At 39.7% G+C, this 23,336-nt stretch overlaps 1 protein-coding gene and 1 pseudogene across 1 annotated transcript; one reads left to right on the top strand and one right to left on the bottom strand.

Moving 5' to 3' along the window:
• The first annotated feature begins 2,064 nt into the window (after window positions 1-2,064).
• LOC131958633 (uncharacterized) lies at window positions 2,065-4,118 on the top strand (annotated as a pseudogene).
• A 2,073-nt stretch (window positions 4,119-6,191) lies between these two features.
• Window positions 6,192-21,387, bottom strand: LOC131993746 (NLR family CARD domain-containing protein 3-like). The gene is made up of 9 exons (XM_059359754.1): window positions 21,311-21,387; window positions 18,870-18,948; window positions 18,505-18,718; window positions 15,623-17,384; window positions 15,348-15,521; window positions 12,608-12,781; window positions 12,347-12,508; window positions 8,454-8,500; window positions 6,192-7,875 (listed from the first exon to the last, which is right to left on the bottom strand). The coding sequence occupies exons 2-9, from the start codon at window positions 18,870-18,872 to the stop codon at window positions 7,274-7,276; spliced, it is 3,138 nt and encodes a 1,045-aa protein (XP_059215737.1). The 5' UTR covers window positions 18,873-18,948; window positions 21,311-21,387; the 3' UTR covers window positions 6,192-7,273.
• Between the last annotated feature and the right edge of the window lie 1,949 nt (window positions 21,388-23,336).

Below are 23,336 nucleotides of genomic sequence, written 5' to 3'. Positions count from 1 at the left end.
GTGCATTAATCTTCTTTAAATGTTTATTCAACTAAATAATAATAGAAATGTACTTATGAACCACAGAGGACATTTACAGGTGTAACATTCAAAAGGTTTATGAATAATTTATTTTAGTTTTGTATTTTTTAATTAATAATTTTACACGTTATAGTTATATGCTTTAATCTGTTTAAATGTAACATGTAAAAGATGTCAATTTCTTCAAGAATTGGAAGTCGTTCAAAGATTTTGGGGATTTGTTCTGAGTTTTTTTTTTACAAAGATGGTGATGTCATCAGCTGGTTGACTTATAATAATGTGTTGATCTAAAACATCTAGTTAGGGAACATCTGAATTCTTCATATAAGTTGCAAGCGTTTCTGCTGCCATAATCAATAAGAATGGTGAAATATTGCAGCCTTGTTGAACTCCTGGTTCATGGTGAATCTAGGGGATGTGCCATGTGGGAGTGCTACTGAGCTGCTTGTATCATTATAAAAGGATTCTAGTATGTGACAACAATTAGGGCCAAATCCATACATATGTAAGACTTTGAAGAGAAATTGATGCTCTGACATCATCAAACGCTTTGTAGAAATCAAGGAATAGAATAAATCCTTCATCCTCTATCAGATGGTGATCATCTCAAAGCTCTTGCACCACTCTTATATTATTATGTATAGATGTGTCTTTTACAAATCCTCTTTGTGTTTCACTAATGATTTGATCCAGGCCTCCTTTTAATCTCTTACTGTAAATGTATGTCAGTCATTTATAATCATAGTTTAGTCATGAAATTGGAGGATAATTATCTAATCATTGACTATCTTTTCCTGCTTTTGCTATAAGTGTAATGATTCCTTGTTTCATGGTAACTGGTAGTGAAAAATGACTTGTAGCTTCTCTAAAGACTTCAAAAAGAACATTTCTAAGCGTACTCCAGAAGTGTGTGTAAAAGTTAGCTGTTAGAGCGTCAGGGCCAGGAGATTGATCTCATTTTAGACACACAACAGCTTTATCTAGCTCTTCTAAACTAACAACCTTTTCACATTCTTCTTTCAAGCCACTGTCCATTTGTGGAATCAAATCCTGAATATGATTGAGGAAGAAGTCCCAATGTGTTGTGGAGAAGGATGAGCCATATAGATGTTGATAGAACATACTTATTTCTCTTGCTAGAAGTTTGGCCTCTGTGCAGTCCACATCATTCATTGGAAGACTTTTAATAGAATTCCTCTCCTCTCGTTTTTTTTTCCACTCTACAGAAATACGCAGAGTTTTTCCTTCTTGGATCCACTTAGACCTTGACCTGATAAACGCCCCTCTGGCTTTTCTTTCATAGATTTGATCCAGTTTGGATTGTGATGAAGAAAGTTGATTTTTGTCCTTCTCTGTTAATAATCGTTTGCTACTGACCAACTGTATCTCCTTTATGATATTTTCTTCCTCTAATCTATGTTTCCTTTTAATCCTTACAAGTCGAAGCATTCACATGACTTAACCCTTTAGAGTTTGGGGCTATTTTGTGGGTTTTGGACTCCTTTTCATTCTGCCTGTATATAAACCACTTAAACATCTTTACCATGACGTGTTGGTATCAGTGTTTTCAGCTCAACCTCACCTATATGACATGATTATATTTTCATTTTGACTTACTGGATCAACTTTTGAACACAAAAAAACACACATAAAACATGAAAAACAAACCAAAAACACACACAAAATTACAAAAAACGCATACAAACACACTCAAAACACACCAAAAACATAATAAAAATACAAAAATCTCTCCGCCAATTACAGCTCAGGGGCGGGCTCCTGTGGGGCCTTCAGGTGCTGTCGGGAATATTAAAGTCTTACATAAAAGTAACATTTTGTTGTTATAAAATAACAACTTAATACCTTTAAAACTTACAAATTAAACACTTTGAAGTGACTGAATGTCTGTTGTTGATGTTCTGTTATCTGAACACTGAGCTGCTATTTATTTATTCATTTAATCCTACTGCTTTTATTTAAATTCAATGAATTTCAAATTAAATTTTTTACTAAGATTAAATTAATTAATTTAATTAATTAAACTCAGCCCCAGGACCGAGCGGGGTACCTTACAAGCCCAAGTTACTCCACAGGCTCTGGAGGATTCTGAAGGTGATATGGAGGAGGGGAATGGTGGCACAGTGGCGGTTTGCGGAAGGGGTGTGGATTCTAAAGGAGGAAGAGTCAAAGAACATTGATCAGTTTAGATCTATCTCGCTGCTCAGTGTTGAGGGAAAGATATTCTTCAACATTGTTGCCAGGCGCCTGACAGACTACCTCCTGATGAACTCCTACATCGACACCTCTGTCCAGAAAGGAGGGATCCCAAAGGTACCGGGGTGTCTGGAGCACACAGGCGTGGTCACCCAGCTGATCAGGGAAGCCCGGGAGAACAAGGGGGACCTAGTGGTGCTGTGGCTGGACCTCACAAATGCTTATGGGTCCATTCCCCATAAGCTGGTCGAAGAGGCACTGTGTTGGCACCACATGTCCCCGGGAGCAGGTGGATCCTGAAGAGCCTGGACTCGCATGAGCTTCAAGCCGGCGAAATTTAGATGCCTGGTGCTGAAGAAAGGAAAGGTCACCAACAAGTTCCACTTCGCACTTGGCAGCACCCAAATACCGTCCATCACTGAAAAACCAGTGAAGAGCCTGGGGAAGGTATTTGACTGCAGCCTGAGAGACACAGCAGCCATCCGAGCGACCAACCTGGAACTGGAAGCCTGGCTAGCCGCAGTGCACAAATCGGGTCTACCTGGCAAGTTTATCGCTTGGATATACCAGCATGGCATCCTCCCACGGATCCTCTGGCCTCTCTTGGTCTATGAAGTACCGATTTCCACAATCGAGGGCTTTGAGAGGAGAGTCAGCAGGTTCCTGCGAAAGTGGCTGGGACTACCTTGGAGCTTGAGCAGCATCGCCCTGTATGGGCAGAACAACAAGCTGAAGCTCCCCATCAGCAGCCTGAATGAAGAGTTCAAGGTGAGCCATACTAGGGAGGTGCTGCAATACCGAGAGTCCCGTGACCCAAAAGTCTCCCAGGCTAGCAATGTAGTCAGGACAGGTCGGAAGTGGAGGGCAGCAGAGGCTGTGGACGTTGCTGAGTCGCGGCGAAGGCACAGGGTACTGGTGGGGGCATTGACTCGTGGAAGAGCTGGCCTGGGTAGCAGCACAACACCCCGCTACAACAAGGCACAGGGGAAGGACAGGAGAGTATTGATCCAGGAAGAGGTGCGTGCATCAATCGAGGAGGAGCGAGCCAGCAGAATGGTTGGAATGCGGCAGCAGAGAGCCTGGACAAGATGGGAGCAGGTGATGGAACGCAAAGTCTCATGAGTTGCGGAAAGCCCAACCCCATCGGATAAGATTCTTAATCCAGGCTGTCTATGATGTTCTACCAAGCCCATCCAACTTGTTCTGCTGGGCGAAGGTGGAGTCACCAGCCTGCACTCTGTGCCTGAAGAGAGGGACCCTATAGCACATCCTCAGCTGCTGTTCGAGAGCCCTCGGTGAGGGGCGATACCGCTGGTGCCAAGTCCTGAAGGCAATATTGAACATCATCAGCAGTGGAATTATCCAATGCAAGCGCCTCCGCCCATTGAAGAAGACCATCGCTTTTGTCAGGGCTGGGGAGAAGATAACAGCAGCTGCCAGGAAATACCTCCTCTTGCCTGTTAGCAACAGCACAAGACTGGGAGCTGAAAGTTGACCTGGGGAAGCAACTGAAGTTCCCAGAAAATGTCGCCTAAACAACGATGAGGCCAAGCATGGTTCTGATCTCAGAAGCCTCCAAGCAGGTCATTCTCCTGGAGCTCACCGCCCCCTGGGAGGACCGTATCGAGGAGGCCAATGAGATGAAGAGGGCAAAATATGCTAAGCTGATGGAGGAATGCCGGAGCAACGGGTGGCGAGCGAGGTGCGAGCCCATCGAGGTGGAATGTAGAGGGTTCGCAGGCCAGTCCCTCTGCAGGGCCTACAACATGCTGGGCATCACAGGAGCCAGTAGGCGGAGGGCCATCAAGGAAGCCACTGAGGCAGCAGAAGTTGCCTCAATGTGGCTGTGGATCAGACGGATCCACAGCCAAGCTGGGGCTTGATCAACCCCAGCTGGGTCGCCTGGGAGAGAGTGTATGATGTTTGAAAGACCCGAAACACTCGATGACCCCGGGTTACATCACTGATGATGTGTGCAGGTTGCATCACAAGTTGATGTATGTCACAAGTTATACATGATTTAAATGCTTACTTTATTATATTTATGTTGGTGAACTGTACCCAATTTTATCTGTTACTTAACTGCTATTATTTTTAGGGCCTCATGGCAATCGCACCGAGCACTGGTCCCATACAGCAATAGCTGTAGGGACCAGCACTACTGTTATACTGTGGATTTTTTCTTCTTCCTCTTCCAGATGCAATTTCGTCCCGCTATTAGTCCTACAACTTGAAGAGTTGCAGGACAAATTATTTATCAAAACGTGCGGTTTGATCAGGATTGGTGTGCTATTACTTTTCTCAACAGAATAAGAATTTTTCGCGACATAAGTCGCGAAAAACTGGCCAAAATTTTACATTGAAATGAATGGGACGGCCGACTACTTCTCCGGCATAATTTCACCTAGAGACTCCATTTAAACTTTAAACAGTAGACACAAGTCTTGTGTATTAGTGTATTAATCCACGTTTCGATAGGTCATATAGTTTTTTATCAATCCCTGTTCAATGACCATGATCATTTTTGGAGAAATTCTGAGATTATATTCTGAGATTATAATGGGTGTCTAAAAATACATTTGAAAAATGTGCTCCAAGCCGCAAATTCCACTCTACAGAAATAATTTATACATAGAAATGTAGGAAAATTTGTCTTCTCACTCACAATCCTCTGGTAAAGCTGTCAGAGTTATAGTTTGGGCGTAGGACGCACAGATGCGCCACCAACACGCACCAACAGCGTCATTCGCTCCCATATTAAAAACGCAGGAAGATTTCGGAAAAGGGGAGATCTAACAGTTTTTTTAGATCGCTCTAACAAAGCTATTTTTTCATTTTTCTTAAAAAAACAAACATATGTAGACGTTCAGGAAGAACTCAGGACGCTCAAAGTGAAGTCGGATCAATGATAGGTATTATGGTTTTGCCAAAAATGCTTTCTGTTCGAGGCCAGAAATTCCAGCCTGTCAATGTTCCGGGACATTGGCAGGTGTCAGTTAATTCTGTTGACTGCTTTGATCTGATTGTCTTTGATCTTTGATGTGATTACAGTTACAGAAACACACACACACACACACACGCGCACACACGCACGAACGCACACACGCACGCACGCGCGGTTAAAGGGCATAGTTTGAAATCTCTGAAGAATCTCATCATAGTGTACACACACCGGCAGTAGCCCCCGTGGCCCTTTCAGAATTTCCCGAGTGGAAATTTTCTTATATCTTTATTATTATTATTAGTTAATGAATTAATTTTATTTTTCTTAATTTTGTCTATTTTATCTACAATAGCTTTTAGTTTAGCTTTTAACTTTTATTTAATTCATGTTAATTATTATTATTGTTAACCATTATTTTATTTTGTCTATGTATTTTATCTAATTAGTTTTTGGTCTAGCTTAAATCTTTCATTTCATTTTTTTTAACTTAATTTTATTATTACGATTATTTTATTAATTTCTATGTACTTTTTGTTGTATTTGTTTTTATTGTAACATATTTCCTCTGTGTGCATTAATCGTCTTTAAATGTTTACTAAACTAAATAATAATAGAAATGTACTTATGAACCACAGAGGACATTTACAGGTGTAACATTCAAAATGTTTATGAATAATTCATTTTCATTTTGTATTTTTTACTTAATAGTATTATACGTTATAGTTATATGCTTAAATCTGTTTAAATGTAACATGTAAAAGATGTCAATTTCTTTAACAATTTCATTTTATTAGAGATACACAATATGGATTTTTTTCAGCAGATAAAAAAGATAATTACCTACTTAATAATTATACACTTTTGAATTTTAAAAGGAAGTTCAAAACCTGAGAGAAAGAAAACCTCAAATGTTATTAATGAAGATTGATGATTAATATTCACAAAACAAACAAACAGTTCTGACTCTTCAAATATATTTATTTACTCAAACAAATTACATAAAAAACTTCACAAACATACTTTTTATTTCATAGAGCATTTTGCCAAATGATTCAGACTTTATTATTTGACATGATCGAAAAAGTTTGTGTAAATACTCAGTTATCAATACATGTTGATTTATCTGCAAACTTCCTCATTCTGTGGAAGTTAGCTCATTTACCAGCTATTATTCAATCATCAGGATAAAACATAATAATGTATATTTTCTATTATCAGCTGATAATTTATCCTGATATATGATCCATAATTACATTTTAAAATAAAGAGCAGATTGAAAGAACTGTTTAATAATAATAAAAAGCATGTTTTAATTAAAGTTTTCTTACCGAAATATGTTTTGAAATCAGTCCCATTATTTACATTACAGGCGTTTTATTCTGAAACTTTGACAGGAAGTACCTCTCGGAGCTAGGCTAACGCTAGCGACATTAGTGAAACACGTATTTTACTTTTACTTTTTTACAGGAGGAGACAGTCTGTCCTCTAACGCCTGGATTCCACTGGATGCGTAACGACTCCGACAGGGGTCTGTCCGCAACGGCTGCGTATCTACGCAGTCCGTCAACACCCACCGGATCCGTCTGTGTCGGAGCTGTTGCGGACAGCAGAGTCCCGAGGACGCATGAGATCTCGCGAATTCACGCCTAATCAATTGATATAACTGGAAGATAATCAACATCTCCTCGTTAATGACTGGAGACAAATCCAGCGACTCCGTCTTAACGAGCGCTAACGAGGTCGGCCAGCTTGTTAACGAGCCGGCCGACCTCGTTAGCGAACCCGAGGTATTTTATTTTGAAAATATACCGGTGTTTTATTTTGTGTCTGTGCAAGACTTCCTGTCCCGAATGATCTGCTCTGTGCTGAATTTATGCGTAGTGCTCCGTTATCCGACAAAAATAGAAGCTCTGCGCAAGTGTTGCGAGGGCTGTCGGATGGCCATGCGTTGTCGGACTCATTACGCAGCGGATCTGCAGTCGGTGGAATCTCACACATTGATTATAATGGGTGCGTAACAGCTCCGACGACGGATCTGCAGCCGTTACGCATCCAGTGGAATCCAGGCGTAACAGGAGGAGACAGTCTGTCCTCTCACAGGAGGAGACAGTCTTTCCTCTGACAGGAGGAGACAGTCTGTCCTATCACAGGAGGAGACAGTCTGTCCTCTAACAGAGACACTGAGGAGTTAGAGTAATGTAACCTTATCCCAGGATAAAGAGTTTCAGTGAATGTGGTGTTGAAGGTGTGGAGGTGGATCAGAGAGTCAGAGGAGACTCTGTAGAAGGACAGAGAGCCAGCAGGACAGTCCACATACACTGCTACTGTACTAGAGGAGGAGGAGGAGGAGGAGGAGATGGCTGTTTCTCTCCTATTGTGCCAGACAGAGTAACGACCACCAGAGCAGATCAGACTCCAGGACTGATCATTGAATCCAAACCGACAGTCATCCCTGCTTCCTCTCCGTCTGATTCCTCTGTAACTCACTGCTACATCAACGTATCTGCTCCCCTGAACCTCCCAGTAACAGCGACCAGTCAGACCAGTTCCACACAGCAGCTGAGACCAGACATTAAACCTGTCTGGATGATCAGGATACGGCTGCTCCTCCTTCACATATGTCACCGTCCTGTTGTTGTCAGACAGTTTGAGGTATCTGTGGACTGTGTTTGTGTCGACTGTGAGTTGACGCCGATCTGATGGAGAGAAAAAGACCCAGCAGCAGTTTGAACCTGATTACAGCCATGACCTGATGTCAGCAGAGCAAACATCACGCTGATATTATCCATTAAACATTCAGCAGCAACTGATGGGACACAATGAGGCAAGAACCCTGAAACACCTGAGAGGATTCATTCATCATCATCTACTCATTATTATTATTATTATTATTATTATTATTATTAATAAACACCTGCTGTCCCCCTAAATACCTGCTGTCCCTCTGAACACCTGCTGTCCCTATAAACACCTGCTGTCCCCCTAAACACCTGCTGTCCCTCTAAACACCTGCAGTCCCTCTAAACACCTGCTGTCCCTATAAAAACCTGCTGTCCCTCTAAACACCTGCTGTCCCGCTAAACACCTGCTGTCCCCCTAAACACCCGCTGTCCCTCTAAACACCTGCAGTCCCTCTAAAACACCTGCTGTCCCTCTAAACACCTGCTGTCCCCCTAAACACCTGCTGTCCCTCTAAACCCCTGCTGTCCCAATAAACCCTCATGTCCCCCTATAGCTCTCCTGTGTTTGTGTTGTGATGTATAAACACACTTACACTTCCTCAGACCTGATGTCATCCAGTGGACTCCAGCCGGCTCCGCCCTGAAAGGAGGACACCATTATTCTCTACATTTATTATTTAATCACTATCATATGTGTGTGTGTGTGTGTGTGTGTGTGTGTGTGTGTGTGTATGTATGTATGTATGAGTGTGTGTACTACTTAGTGACCTGAGCAATCAGAGCAGCCACTAAATTGCTCTTGTATATATTCAGAGAGGAAAACTGTATTGAACTATTAAATTGATCATTTCAGAGTATTGTTCCACTGTATTTTAAGGAAAATTGCCCGAGGGTAGTACGATAGTGAGGCGGGTGTAATCTTGTTAGTACTTATGTAATTGTGAGTTGACATGGAAATATTCACTGAAAGGTTTAGGAATGGAATTTGGAATATACATATACTTAAAGATAAAAATGCATATTTGGTATATATTGATCTGAAAAATTGTCATTATCTTGAGTTTTTGGAAAAGGGGAGCAGAAGGATCTAGTCGTTTTGAAAATGTGGCAGTTCTAACAAATCCTTTATGAACAAGATAAATACTATGGAGGTTGGAGGCATATGTACTGGCCCAAACAATGTTGCAGTATATAAGATGTGGATAAATCAAGCTATAATATAAAGTCAGTAGACAATTCTGATTAAGCAGGTCACAAATTTTCCTGATGACACCAAGTGATCTGGTAACGTTACCACATACCAAGTTGATGTGCACTTTCCAGCTTAATCTCTCATCAACCAGTACTCCTAAACATTTTGTGGAAGTAACCTGGGAAATTTCTGTTCCATTGATTATAATTTTTGTTTCATCTTTGCAGTATTTCTTGTTTCTATTAGCAAATATAATCAAATTAGACTATTTTATATTTAGAGATAATTTATTAGATTGAAACCATTTTGAAACTTGTTCCATGCCACTGTTAGCATCGGAGATAAGGGAATTAGGATTTGTATTTGTTAAGATCACGTTGGTGTCATCAGCAACAAGTATGGGAAGTAAGGTGGAAAATACAGCAGGAAGGTCATTAATATATATGAGGAACAGCAACGGTCCCAGAATAGAACCTTGAGGGACCCCACACATTATTTTAGTGCTACCTGATGCTGAACCATTCACAAACACATATTGTTCTCTATCATATACATAGCTGCACAACCATTTCAAAGTCTGTTCATGAAAACCATAATGCTTCAGTTTTTTGATTAAAATTTCATGATTGACTGTATCAAAGGCCTTGGACAAATCTAAAAAGATACCAAGAGCAAATTCATTGCTATTCATAGCTGCATACATTTTGTCAACAAGTTGTAATGAGGCCATGTATGATGAGTGTTTCTTTCTAAACCCATATTGGTGTTCAGAAGGGTATTATGTGCATCTAAATGTTCTAATATTCGGTAGTTTGTGAACCATTACTGTGAACTACTACTAGGGTCCCCAGATTTAAAAAGAGGAATAATTTTAGCGACTTTCATACTTTTAGGAACAACTCCATTTTCCATAGACTTTCCACAGATGTATGTGAGTGGTTGTACAATATGAAAACTAACCTCCTTAAGCAGTGATGCACTTATTTCATCATGACCTGCTGAAGAATTATTGAGATCAGCTATTATTTCCTGTACTTCAGTAGCACTTGGTGGATCAAATTGCAATACAGAGGGATAATGACCATGCAAGTAGTCAAGTGGACTTCCAGCTGTCTTCTTGATTCTACTAGAGAGAAACACCCACATTAACAAAAAAGTGGTTAAAACTACAGGATATATCATACAGGTTGATTATTTTTCTCCCGTCACTCAAAAATTGTGATGGGAGTGCAGAAGATGCTTTCGTTTTATTTAATAATAGATTGATGTTTTTCCAAGTGGATCTAATATTACTAGCAGATTCCTTAAATTTCTGAGCGAAGTAATTCATTAACTTTTATATACAAAGTAAGTCGGTGAATTTGTTTTTATATTTCTTGCAATTTGTAGAATTTAATAGGCATGGGTTTGATAAGAATTTTTTATATCATTTGGGGTTTTTTTGACAGAAGATTTTTTTAAGCCAGTGGTAAACCAAGGTTTGCCATAACTGGACTCCCTCTTTTCATCATATTTGACCAGGGGAAAACATTCATGAAAGACTGAGTTAAATGAGTCCATAAAGATTTGATAGGCTATTTCTACATCAGATTCTTTAAGAACATTTTCCCAAGATATATCACCAATCAAAGATTTAAAACAATCCATATTTTTCTTGTTGAACAGTCTGCATTTGTAATCATTAGATGTCTGTTTGTTTGCATTAGCAAATGTAAACTTAAATGTTGGTGAATGATCTGAAATGTCTGCATATAGAACACCGATTTGAGTTTTATGACCTAAAGAGTTTGTAAAAATGTTATCAATTAGAGTAGCAGAAGTACTTGTTACTCTGGTGGGCTTATAGATCAAAGGGTACAGATAACTGGTATTCATGGTATTCAAAAAAAATCCTGTTTGTGTGTGTTTCTCACTCATGAACAAATTGATATTATAGTCTCCAAGCTGATAACATAAATTTCCCTCCTTGTTTATCAGATCTAGTGTAATTGAAAGAGCCTCATAAAAGTTATCAGTATCAGGAGGACGATATATACAGCCAATTATCACATGTTTTCCACCAAAGTAGGAACAAGAGGGGATTTCCACAAAAACAGATTCTGCAATAACAGATTGAGATTCTAACGTAAGATCTTCTCTATGGATAAATTGGATATCTTTATGCAGAAAGAGGGATACTCCACCTCCTACTCTTAACTCTCTGCAGTAATGAACAGCATTATAATTGGATAAGTCATAGCTAGATTCCACATCTTTAGCCAACCAAGTTTCCGAAAGGCCAATAACAGAAAATTCATATTCCAAACTGGACAAGTAATGAATTAAAAAAATCATAGTTCTTAGGAAGGCTGCATATATTGAGATGAAAGGAAGAAAATACATTCATACTTAATGGGAGAGCACAACAGAAGGAGTTAAACTGACACTCATCATAGTATTTACAATTTGCTGACCCATCTATTGCTAAATTTAAAAAGTTTGATTGAGGGTCATAACAGCCATTATACCGCAAGTCATTTTCATTATTGATTTTAAATGGATTAAAGACTAAGTGATCAGGGTAATTGTGATTTTTTTTATCCCAGACAAGAGGCGAATGCATTCATTATTATTGAGACTATGGAAGGGAAACAGCTTAATACATTCGTCACATGTCCAGTGTATCCCATTATTAGCATTTAACTTATTAGTGGGCATACATTTTAATGGAATAGACGTTGGCAAAGTCCACAAGATAAGTCCAAGAATTTCAAACATCTCTGACATTTATGACAGATGTTTTTTAACGTCATGAGATGTGATCAAATACTAATATGAATGAGATACAATGGGAGGGATGATCCGATTCATGAGTTATACAGATCTGTTATTTTTCATGGACTGCTTGTGAGCGGGGGCATGGACAATCAGCTTGTCATGCCGCAAGTAGGCAATGTCCCCACGAGCATGAGCAGCCTTCATGGCTGGCAAGAGTTCCTTGCTTTTTTGCCTTACAGCTTCAGTGTAATCCTCATTAATGTACATATTAGATCCCTTGATATTTTTTGTTTGAATTTGAGAAGTTTTACAATGATCAAGAGTGTCATCTCTGTCTGTCCAACCTGAAAGTGTCCCCTCTGTCTGTCCTACCTGAGTGTCTCCTATGTCTGTCCTACCTGAAACTGTCATCTCTGTCTGTCCTACCTGAGAGTGTCCCCTCTGTCTGTCTTACCTGAGAGCGTCATCTGTCTTTCCTACCTGAGAGTGCCATCTCTGTCTGTCCTACATTGAGAGTGTCCCCTCTGTCTGTCCTACCTGAGAGTGTCCAGTCTGCAGTGTGGATCCTCCAGGAGTTTCCGTCCTGAGTCTCCTGGATGGTTGTAACTCAGGTCCAGGACTCTCAGGTGGGAGGGGTTGGATCTCAGAGCTGAGGCCAGAGAAGAACAGCCATCCTCTGAGACCAGACAGCCGGACAGACTGAACACACAGAACAACATCAAGTCACATAATCTGAGGTTACATTATATGTTTTAATGTGAATCAGGATTTAAATGGTCATCAGTTAAACATGCTGACCCGAGAGTTCCCAGTTTACAATGTGAACTCTCCAGTCCAGGACACAGCCGCTCCACTCCTGAATCCTGCAGGTTGTTGTTACTCAGGTCCAGCTCTCTCAGACTGGAGGACTGGGAGCTGAGGACTGAGGATAGAGCTCCACAGCTTCTCTCTGACAGGTTACAGGCACTCAGTCTGGAGAGACATCAACCAACAAGAAGAGAAACATCAGTATGTTAAGTGTAAAGATATTATCTGTGTAACACGTGTGCAGTGGATCCAAATGGAGCACAAAAGGTCTAGAAGCAAACTTTTGAGACTTTTTTATCAAAGCCTATGTTAGAAAAAAAATGTTAGCTGCCCAATTTAAATAAAAGGACACATTTCAGTCAGAGAACTGGCTCTGACCTCATCACTCCTCCAGGCAGTTAAATATTAATTTGTAAATTTTCAGCTGCCCAATTTAAATTAAAAGACATATTTAAAAAAAAAAACTTTGCTGTGTGGGTGCATCAAGGATGGTATTTAAAGGTGGTCTGCTTTGTGACAAACTAATGATCTGACCTTAGAGTTCCCAGTTTATAATGTGGACTCCAGGACCAGGTCCAGAAGCAAACCTTTGAGGTTTTTTATTAAAGCCTATGTCAGAAAAAAAATGTTAGCTGCCCAATTTAAATAAAAGGACACATTTCAGTCAGAGAACTGGCTCTGACCTCATCACTCCTCCAGGCAGTTACATGATGTATTGAGCAGGCCCCCCAGGATCCTGCTATCAATGAATTGATATTGATATATCGATATTGTTGAGTGATTACAAAACCACAGTACATTTGTGGTTGTAAATATACATGCTGCACTTTTTTGTTACTTTGTTACATGTCGAGCCAAAAAGGCATTGTCAAGTATTTTACACTTTATTTCAACATGTGGTTCACATGATGTTCTTGAACTGATTCTTCACATGAATCCAGTCAAATATTTTCCTTGACAAAAACGGAGTTGACATTTTTATAATTGCACTGAAGATTTATTTTTTTCATGTCATAGAAAGAAAAACAGGAAAACTTGAATTTATTTTGTTCCTGCATTGAAAACTTGTTATTTTTCAATAACTGTATCTGCCTTCCTTTGGTCTGTTGGGAATATTACGGTTTTGGCAAAGAAACTAGTCTCAAAATCTACCGTGAATTTTCTAAAAGTCCACCGTAGAATTTGAGATTTTTTAACATGGAATTACCATGGGGGGCATGAGTGAGGAGTGATGATAGTATACCCCCCAGTTGGAGCCTACAGGTGGTTGCTGGGTGGTGGTGGGGCTGAGAAAGCAAGCAGCAATACAGATGCAGCAGCAGCAGCAGCATTGGCAGGCAGAGGGAGAGCTGAGGATTACTCTCATCCTAAATAGACCGCCAGATTGGATAGAGGGTGTGTTTTGGTGGAGGATGGAGAAAGGGAATCCTCCAAAACCTGAGAGCTGCAGTTTCAGGGCCCTCATTCTTTAGCGACAACGCCACATAATTTAGAGGATAAACAAGTGCATTTCTCCAGAAAATATGGCTGAAATTCAAACGGCGAGTCAAGGTGAATTGAGGTGTATTTTTGAATGCTAAAAAAAATGATAGTATCATAAATTGCACAGTAAAATCATGTTAGATATGTGAAAGTAGACCTTTTTTTAAAAAATATATATATATTATATATATTTCAGTCCCTTTTTTTATTTTGAAGGGCAGACGTCTGGAAGTGTGTTGATGAACTGTCAACGGCAGAATAAAGTGTATTTTGGCCGCAGATTCACTTCCATTTTGTCATTTTATATTCTCTATAGGTAAAGGCTCGGTTACATTTTTTTTCTACGAAGTCTCAAAAAGAGGAAATGATAGATTGGTGACATGGAGATGACGTGGTGGTGATCGTGGTTATTAATAAATGTCTTATTGTCTGAAAGAAACATCTGGTGTCTTCCCTTTCTCCAGCTGTTCAAATATCTAGTTGAGATCTCACAAACCAAAAGCCATAGCATATTATTTCATATTTATTTTACCTGAATAAATTATTATGCTAATAATAAACAATCATAAATGTAACTACAAACCAAGTAATACTAACATAAGTAAAACCATACATCACTGCATTTCATCTGTTAATACTTGTAGATGTAACTGTATATTAATATGATGTATCCATATTTATATCCATAAATTATTGTTATTGCCATTATATATTATATTATAGTATATTATAGTACAGTATAGTATAGCATAGTAGGTGGCGATGTCATGAAAGAATGAGGGTAAACATAATTTATTAATAAACAATAATAAATGGAACTACAAACTAGGTAATACTAACATAAATAAAACGATACATCACTGCATTTCATCTGTTAATACTTGTAGATATAACTGTATATTAACATTATGTATCCATATTTATATCCATATATTATTGTTATTGTATAATAATATATTATATTATATGATATTATATTATATCATATTATATTATATTATATGATAGTAGGTGGCGCTGTCATGAAAGAATGAGGGTCCTGAAACTGCAGCTCTCCGGCTGTGCAGGATTCCTGCATTGGGAGGATGTATGAGGAGTGAGGCATGTCATGTGTTCTCGAGTTGTCTGCCTGAACTAGCTTGTAAGCGTCACTCCATTTAAAAAAATAAAAAATAAATACTTTGCTGTGTGGGTGCATCCAAACAGGGATTTAAAGATCGTCTACTTTATGACAAACTAATGATCTGACCTGAAAGTTCCCAGTTTACAATGTGGACTGTTGAGTCCATCAGACAGCCGCTCCACTCCTGAATCTTGCAGGTTGTTGTTACTCAGGTCCAGCTCTCTCAGACTGGAGGACTGGGAGCTGAGGACTGAGGACAGAGCTTCACAGCTTCTCTCTGACAGGTTACAGCCACTCAGCCTGGAGAGACACAATAACAAAGAAAAAACGAGGAGTAAGTTAAAAAGAGAGAGCAAAGTGTTTAAGTTATGATATCAGAATCCAAAGATCTCTGTACTTACAGAGCTTTGTTGGAGGATTTGACCACTGGCAGCAGCCTCAGAAGAGCCTCCTCTGAAGCAGAGTATTTCTTCAGGTCAAACACGTCCAGATCTCTTTCTGATGACAGTAAGATGAAGACCAGAGCTGACCATTGAGCAGGAGACAGTTCATCTGTGTAGAGACGTCCTGATCTCAGGGACTGTTGGATCTGCTCCACTAGAGAACGATCATTCAGTTCATTCAGACAGTGGAACAGGTTGATGCTTCTCTCTGCAGAGATATCTTTGTTGATCTTCTCCTTGATGTACTGGACTGTTTCCTGATTGGTCTGTGAGCTACTTCCTGTCTGTGTCAGCAGACCTCTGAGGAGATTCTGATTGGTCCACAGAGAAAGACCCAGGAGGAAGCGGAGGAACAAGTCCAGGTGTCCGTTTGGACTCTGTAAGGCCTTGTCCACAGAACTCTGGTAGAGACGCATCTCTGTTGGTTCCTCTGCCATCAGATTGACTCCAGACTTGATGAAGGTCAGATGGACATGAAGAGCAGCCAGAAACTCCTGAACACTCAGATGGACGAAGCAGAACACCCTGTCCTGGTACAGTCCTCTCTCCTCTCTAAAGACCTGTGTGAACACTCCTGAGTACACTGAGGCTGCTCTGATATCGAAGCCACACTCTGTCAGGTCTGAGTCATAGAAGATCAGGTTTCCTTTCTGCAGCTGATCAAAAGCCAGTTTTCCCAGAGACTCAATCATCTTCCTGCTCTCTGGACTCCAGTGTGGATCCATCTCAGCTCCTCCGTTGTACTTGATGTTCTTCACTTTGGACTGAACCACCAGGAAGTGGATGTACATCTCAGTCAGGGTCTTGGGCAGCTCTCCTCCCTCTCTGGTTTTCATCAGATCCAGAACTGTAGCGGAGATCCAGCAGAAGACTGGGATGTGGCACATGATGTGGAGGCTTCGTGATGTCTTAAAGTGGGAGATGATTCTGCCGGCCTGCTCCTCATCTCTGAATCTCATCCTGAAGTACTCCTCCTTCTGTGGGTCAGTGAACCCTCTGATCTCTGTCACCATGTCAACACAGTCAGCAGGGATCTGATTGGCTGCTGCAGGTTGTGTGGTTATCCAGAGGTGAGAAGAGGGAAGCAGAGTCCCCCTGATGAGGTTTGTCAGCAGCACAGCCACTGAGGTGGACTTTGTAGCATCAGTTAGGATATCAGTGTTGTGGAAGTCCAGAGGAAGTCGACACTCATCCAGACCGTCAAAGATGAACACAACGTGGAACTCTTCAAACCTGCAGATTCCTGCTTCTTTGGTTTCAGGAAAGAAGTGATCAACGAGTTCCACCAAGCTGAACTTTCTCTCTTTCAGCACATTCAGCTCTCTGAAAGTGAATGGAAATGTGAAGTGGATGTCCTGGTTGGTTTTGTCTTCAGCCCAGTCCAGAGTGAACTTCTGTGTTAAGACTGTTTTCCCAATGCCAGCCACTCCCTTTGTCAGCACTGTTCTGATTGGTTCATCTCTTCCAGGTGAGGCTTTAAAGATGTCTTCTTGTCTGATGGTCGTTTCTGGTCTGTCTGGTTTCCTGGATGCTGCTTCAATCTGTCTGACCTCATGTTCCTCATTGACCTCTGCAGTCCCTCCCTCCGTGATGTAGAGCTCTGTGTAGATCTGATTCAGAAGGGTTGGGTTTCCTGCTTTAGAGATCCCCTCAAACACACACTGGAACTTCTTCTGCAGGTTGGACTTCAGTTTTTTCTGACAAACCCCCAAATTACTTCCTGAATGAACAAACAACAAAGAAGATCAATAAGTCACAGAAAATATTCTTGGCTCCATTCTATGTGTGGTCTTTGGGTTGGAGGCCCCCTGACAGTCTGAGGTCCTGGGAGACGGGCCCCACTGGACCAGTCTAGAATTTACTCATGGACACAAAGTGCAGAGCTAGCCTGGCTAACACCAGACTATTCTCAAATGAGGGCTAGTCTGGCAACGAGCAATGTATTTTTCCGTAGAGGAGGTGTGGTTTACGCTCCTCCAGAGCCGTTTATTGGATGCTTAGAATGTCTATCAAAAGCGTCTGTAGGTAGCTCTTAGCCAATCAGATCAGTTATAACAGATGACGTAGTAGAGCAACAGAGATGGATGTTTGTTGTGTGTGTGTCTGTGAGAGGGTGTTGCTTGCTGCTTTGCTTCTCCAGTTCTCGCTTTCTGCAAGATTATTTATTTTCACGCTTTATTCCCCCTCATGTCATTCAGCCACACACATCCACTGATTTCATGGGCAATAATTAAGCTGCTGCGGGCCTCTCAGCGGCTCTGCTGTCCGCGGTAGCGGGGCTATTAGCCGTTAGCGGCTATTAGCTATTAGCCGCTAACGGCGCTAATAGCCGCTAACGGCGCTAATAGCCCCGCTACCATAACGCCGGTGATCTCAGCGGAGCCGCCGAGAGACCTTTCGCCTTTCAACTTTCGCTCTACACTATTTAAAACACCATCTACAGCTAAAGAGAGTTTCGCGTCTGCTGCAGACATGTTGGATCCGGAAAACTACAAGCTTCCAAGTGCCGAGTAGTACGCGTCATCGTCTTGCCGTCCCTCCCCGCTCTGTGATTGGATCCCTAAAACAGGGCAAAGAAACGGCCCTAGTTTCCAGACTCCACCGCAGTTCGAAATTAAATTTGAGCGCGCAAGGCAGTCTGGGTATACCCAGGCTAGTGCAGAGCTGCATCTCAAACCAATCTTCAGCTTTCTAGCTTTCTGTTTCACTTCTATGTGGCATCTACAGTTGAGGGGCTATCTCCCCCTACAGACCTCATCCCCTCCTAAAAAACACAACAATGGGTCTGTGGTAGGGAGGGGGCAAGTGGTAGAAGTTAAACATTATAGAAATCCTCTTACTGCTCTGCAGACGGTCAGCCAGCTCCTCCTGCTTCATTCTCCTCAGGAAGTGCTTTGTGATTATCTGAAACACCTCTCTACTGCTCCTCATCTGCTCTTCATCCTCCTCATCCTCCCTCTGACTCTCTAAAGATTCTGGGTAGTCAGGACTCAGAAGTTTCTGAATCTTCTTCAGCTCGTTCTTCACAAAAAGAATGATGTTTTCCTGCAGCAGCTGAAACAGAATATTATAGAAATCAAACTAAATCATGGAAACAAACATCAGATTCATGTTGGACAAACTGACAATCCACTGGTCTAAACAGTGCAGCATGTAGAGGATTGTGAACAGAAAAGATGTAAAAGTAGTTCTTGAATGTACAGACCATAAATATGGAGTCCAGGTGTGTCTGATGCTGCTGGGCAGACTGACCTCTGGGAACCTCTGAGCTCTCCTGGTCCACTCTGCAGAGGAATCATCAACAATTGGCTCACAATAAGTTGGCACCATAGTATGTTTACAGTTTAGGATCTTCATAAACAATTACAACAGTTAAAGATTTGTCATGACTGATCATTATGAAAGCCAGATGCAAACACTGTATATTAAAGTGAACACAGTGATGAATGGGCCCGTCAGGGGGTGGTGGTTGGTTGACGTAGCCATGCATTTCCACAACCATTGGACAACACATGCACAACTGAGACGTTATTTCCTGCGTCAAGTGTGTGGCACTGGAAGTGACGGATTGAAAATGTTGTACCACTTCCTGTGTCATTTATACGCAATGATATTGTTCTGCATGTGTAGACCGCACCATGTAAATTTGATGTATGTCGGATTTTTTTTGCAACAACTTTTCAGTAGGTGACGCTATCACTCTGTGGACTCTGTGAATTACAAAAGCTTCCTGTGTCATTAAGAAACATGCAAATTGCAGGCCTCTCCACGGCAACACCTTTCCACAAAAACCATGACCAATCTGTATAATTCATCAGTTTTAAGTACTTACTTCTCCGGCATAATTTCGCCTAGAGACTCCATTTAAACTTTAAACAGTAGACACAAGTCTTGTGTATCGGTGTATTAATCCACGTTTCAATAGGTCATATAATTTTTTATCAATCCCTGTTCAATGACCATGATCATTTTTGGAGAAATTCTGAGATTATAATGGGTGTCTATTGCACGGAATGTTCATGTCACAGTGTGTGACATCATCGCTAAAGTGTAGAGGGAGAGAAAAAACTGTCAAAAAATACATTTGAAAACTGCGCTCCAGGCTGCAAATTCCACTCTACAGAAATACAGACAGACAGACACAAATGTTGTAAAAAAACAGTTTTTTCCACATATTGAAGTGTTGTCATGTTCCCAGCCTCTCCTCTCCTCTATGCTGTGTAAACAGCCTCTCCTGTCCTCTCCTCTCTATTCTGTGTAAACTGCCTCTCCTGTCCTCTCCTCTCTACTCTGTGTAAATAGCCTGTCCTGTCCTCTCCTCTCTGCTCTGTGTAAACAGCCTCTCCTGTCCTCTCCTCTCTATTCTGTGTAAACTGCCTCTCCTGTCCTCTCCTCTCTACTCTGTGTAAATAGCCTGTCCTGTCCTCTCCTCTCTGCTCTGTGTAAACAGTCTCTCCTGTCTTCTCCTCTCTGCTCTGTGTAAATAGCCTGTCCTGTCCTCTCCTCTCTGCTCTGTGTAAACAGCCTCTCCTGTCCTCTCCTCTCTATTCTGTGTAAACTGCCTCTCCTGTCCTCTCCTCTCTACTCTGTGTAAATAGCCTGTCCTGTCCTCTCCTCTCTACTCTGTGTAAACAGCCTGTCCTGTCCTCTCCTCTCTGCTCTGTTGAAACAGCCTGTCCTGTCCTGTCCTCTCCTCTCTGCTCTGTGTAAACAGCCTCTCCTGTCAGAGGATTTGTCTCAATCTGATGACAAATAAATAAACTGCATGATGTCACTTTGAACTGTTTACAGCTTTTCAAAAACAATGACATGGATCTTTATTTGTGGGCTGTCAGAATATAGTTATTGTGCTGAACACCTTCTTAATGCAGAAGTTCACTAAATAAACATAAAATGAGTTTCTCTCCAAGTGTCATTGACCTGTAAAAACCTTCATCACTTCAACTTAATTAAGTGAATTATAAAAGTTACAGCAATGGTGAAATTAGGAATATTCAAGATAAATAACATCAGTTGTTAGTTTTATACTTTCTTCACAGGGATTTGATGAGGTGCAACAAGTGATGAAACTCTAAATAACTTCATTAATATACGAGAAAAATATATTTATCAAATGATTCGGCTAAAAAAAAAAAGCCCTCCTTTAAAATGTTTAAAAAATGTGATTTAAAAATGTATTGAAAACCTAAAAATCTAAATTATTATTATAATTTCCATTTTCTTGATGTTACATTGTTTATGTATGTAAATGCAACGTCATAGTCATGAAAAATAAACATAAATAAAATACAGCAAAACAAAAATGGGTGTCTGGCGCGCTCCCGTCTGGTGCGCGCTCTGATATTAACATGTGACTCCACGTCAGCCCCTACCGCTGCTGGAAGGACGCTCCCATGCGCATGCGCAGACCTCTAGACTTTTACAGCGTTTAAACACTTTGTGAAATCAAACAAACAGTAAGAGTAGAAAGTGTTTGTTTGTGTATTTGTTTGTTTGTTGTTGTTCTTCAGAGGATCCAGAGACGTTTCCGTGTCACAGTGTAAACAGCTGACTGAAGTTTTAAAGCTTTAACTGATTTTAAAGTGAAATAGAGAAACAAACAGTAAGAAACAGTCCGACAACAGAGAGGAAACAGGCAGCACGAACCTTCAGCCGGAGAAGAAGAGGAGAACAAGGAGAACAACGACGACGACGACAAGAAGAACAAACTGCGTCACGACGAGACGTCACGGTTGTTCACACCCAGGAAATAAACAACAACATGTTCAAATGTAGCTTTAGTAAAAAGCGAAGCTGAAAATGTAACTCATTTCTTTGATGGTTGCCCGCAGTAGACCATGTTGGAAAGAACTTGAGAACTAAATACTGTGAAAAACAAACATAAAATCAACATTGAGGGGAAAAAAAACAAACATTATTACTTATTTTAAATACAAAGAAAAGAAACTATGTGTTATTGTCAACCTCTATATTTTATGAGGGAAATTTCACATCCAGAAAATGTAAATTTCAAGATCCATCACCATCATTTAAGCTGTTTTTGATTGAAGTGGATTATTATTTGAAGTCTCTGAGTGAGTTAATTACTAATTAGAAATGTATATCTATAATGAATATCCATGCAGATATTTTCAACCAATAACCTGTCACAACAGTTATAACTAGAACTTTCATTTTATATGTAAGATTACAAAGTGTGTCACAGCAAAGTTTTATTTCTGCCTTTCTGTTTCCTTTTCTTCTTTTTCCCCTTTGACCCTTATTATACTATCATATGTAATTATGATGCTACTATCTTACTATTGCACAATGTCAACTGGTAGGACTGAATTCATTGTTTGTTTTGAAAAAACAACAACAACAACAAAATGTTAAAAAGATCAGAATCAGTTTGTTGGCCGGCTGCCAACTGCTGTCAAAAGCCATAAAAATAATCAGTTTTGGAGATGTTTTTATGAATAAAATGTTGAATTAATGATTCATATGTTTAGAATAAAACAGGTCAGTTGTTAAATATATTATTATATTAAATAAATAAAGGTTTACAGTGAAAGGAAAATGACTCCAGGAAGTTGGTTAGTTTATTGAGCACAACAATTTTCTGATAATAATAGAAAATGTATAAATACATAAATAAAATCAAAGAACTACATTTTAAAATGATAAATATTATTTATCCAACCCACAAACTAATATCTAGATCAAAGGATCAAAGAAATTGGAATATGTCGATATTCAATTAGAAGATTTTTACCACATTATGAAAATCAAATTTGAAAAATTAAAAAGATTGTCAGTTTGTTAATGTTAATCGGTAAATTTCATATCAATAATTCTCCAAAACTCCTTAAAACCATCCAGGAACAAATTTAAAATGCTTTTTGAAACTTTAAATAATAATTAATGTAAAAATGTATCCACAATAGAAGTATTATCCGAGCTGATGGTAATTAATAAAGTTTATTTTTATACATCAATGAGGTTTTTTATTTATATATATATATATATATATATATAAAGAAATGCAGTTATTTTCACAATGCCCAAGTTGTTTATGTATAATGTCACTGTTCTATTGTGAAAACATCTTTAAATAAAGCTTTATTTATTAAAAAACAATCTTATCAATATTATCTTGTTGATATTATGTGTTGATATATTTATTAATATTTATTTTAGTATGCTTTCACTGTGTACACATTGTTAATGTTGAAGTGTTTTGTAGCAGTGACTCACTGTGACCACTGGGGGGAGCTGATCACCACCAAAGATTCTTTTATTTCACAATATTAACCCTGAAAATGTCACTTTGTTTACATAATGCCTCCGTTGTTGATTTTTGATCACAAAACCACAAAAGTAATAATAATAATAATTATTATTATTTCTTAAAACTTTTTTTCTATTTGTTAAATAATTGGGGATTTTTCTTTTTCTTTAAAAAAAAATCATCTTTTTACATTAAAGGACAAAAATGTCTCCTTTATAAGACTGCTAGAAAATACTAGAAATAAAAAAGATATTGATTTATTATTTTCCACATTCAACGTTACATCAGTTTTGATCATAATGACCAAATGAAAGTTTTATTTATGAATGTTATACTTTATTATTATACTTTTAATATAGTTTGTTTACATGATGACACGGTTGTTAATTTCTGCAAACTAAA

Source organism: Centropristis striata, chromosome 20 (genome assembly GCF_030273125.1).
Source record: "Centropristis striata isolate RG_2023a ecotype Rhode Island chromosome 20, C.striata_1.0, whole genome shotgun sequence".
Lineage (NCBI taxonomy): Eukaryota > Metazoa > Chordata > Actinopteri > Perciformes > Serranidae > Centropristis > Centropristis striata.
The sequence above is the reverse complement of the archived record's forward strand: the minus strand, read 5'-3'. Positions and strand labels throughout refer to the sequence as shown.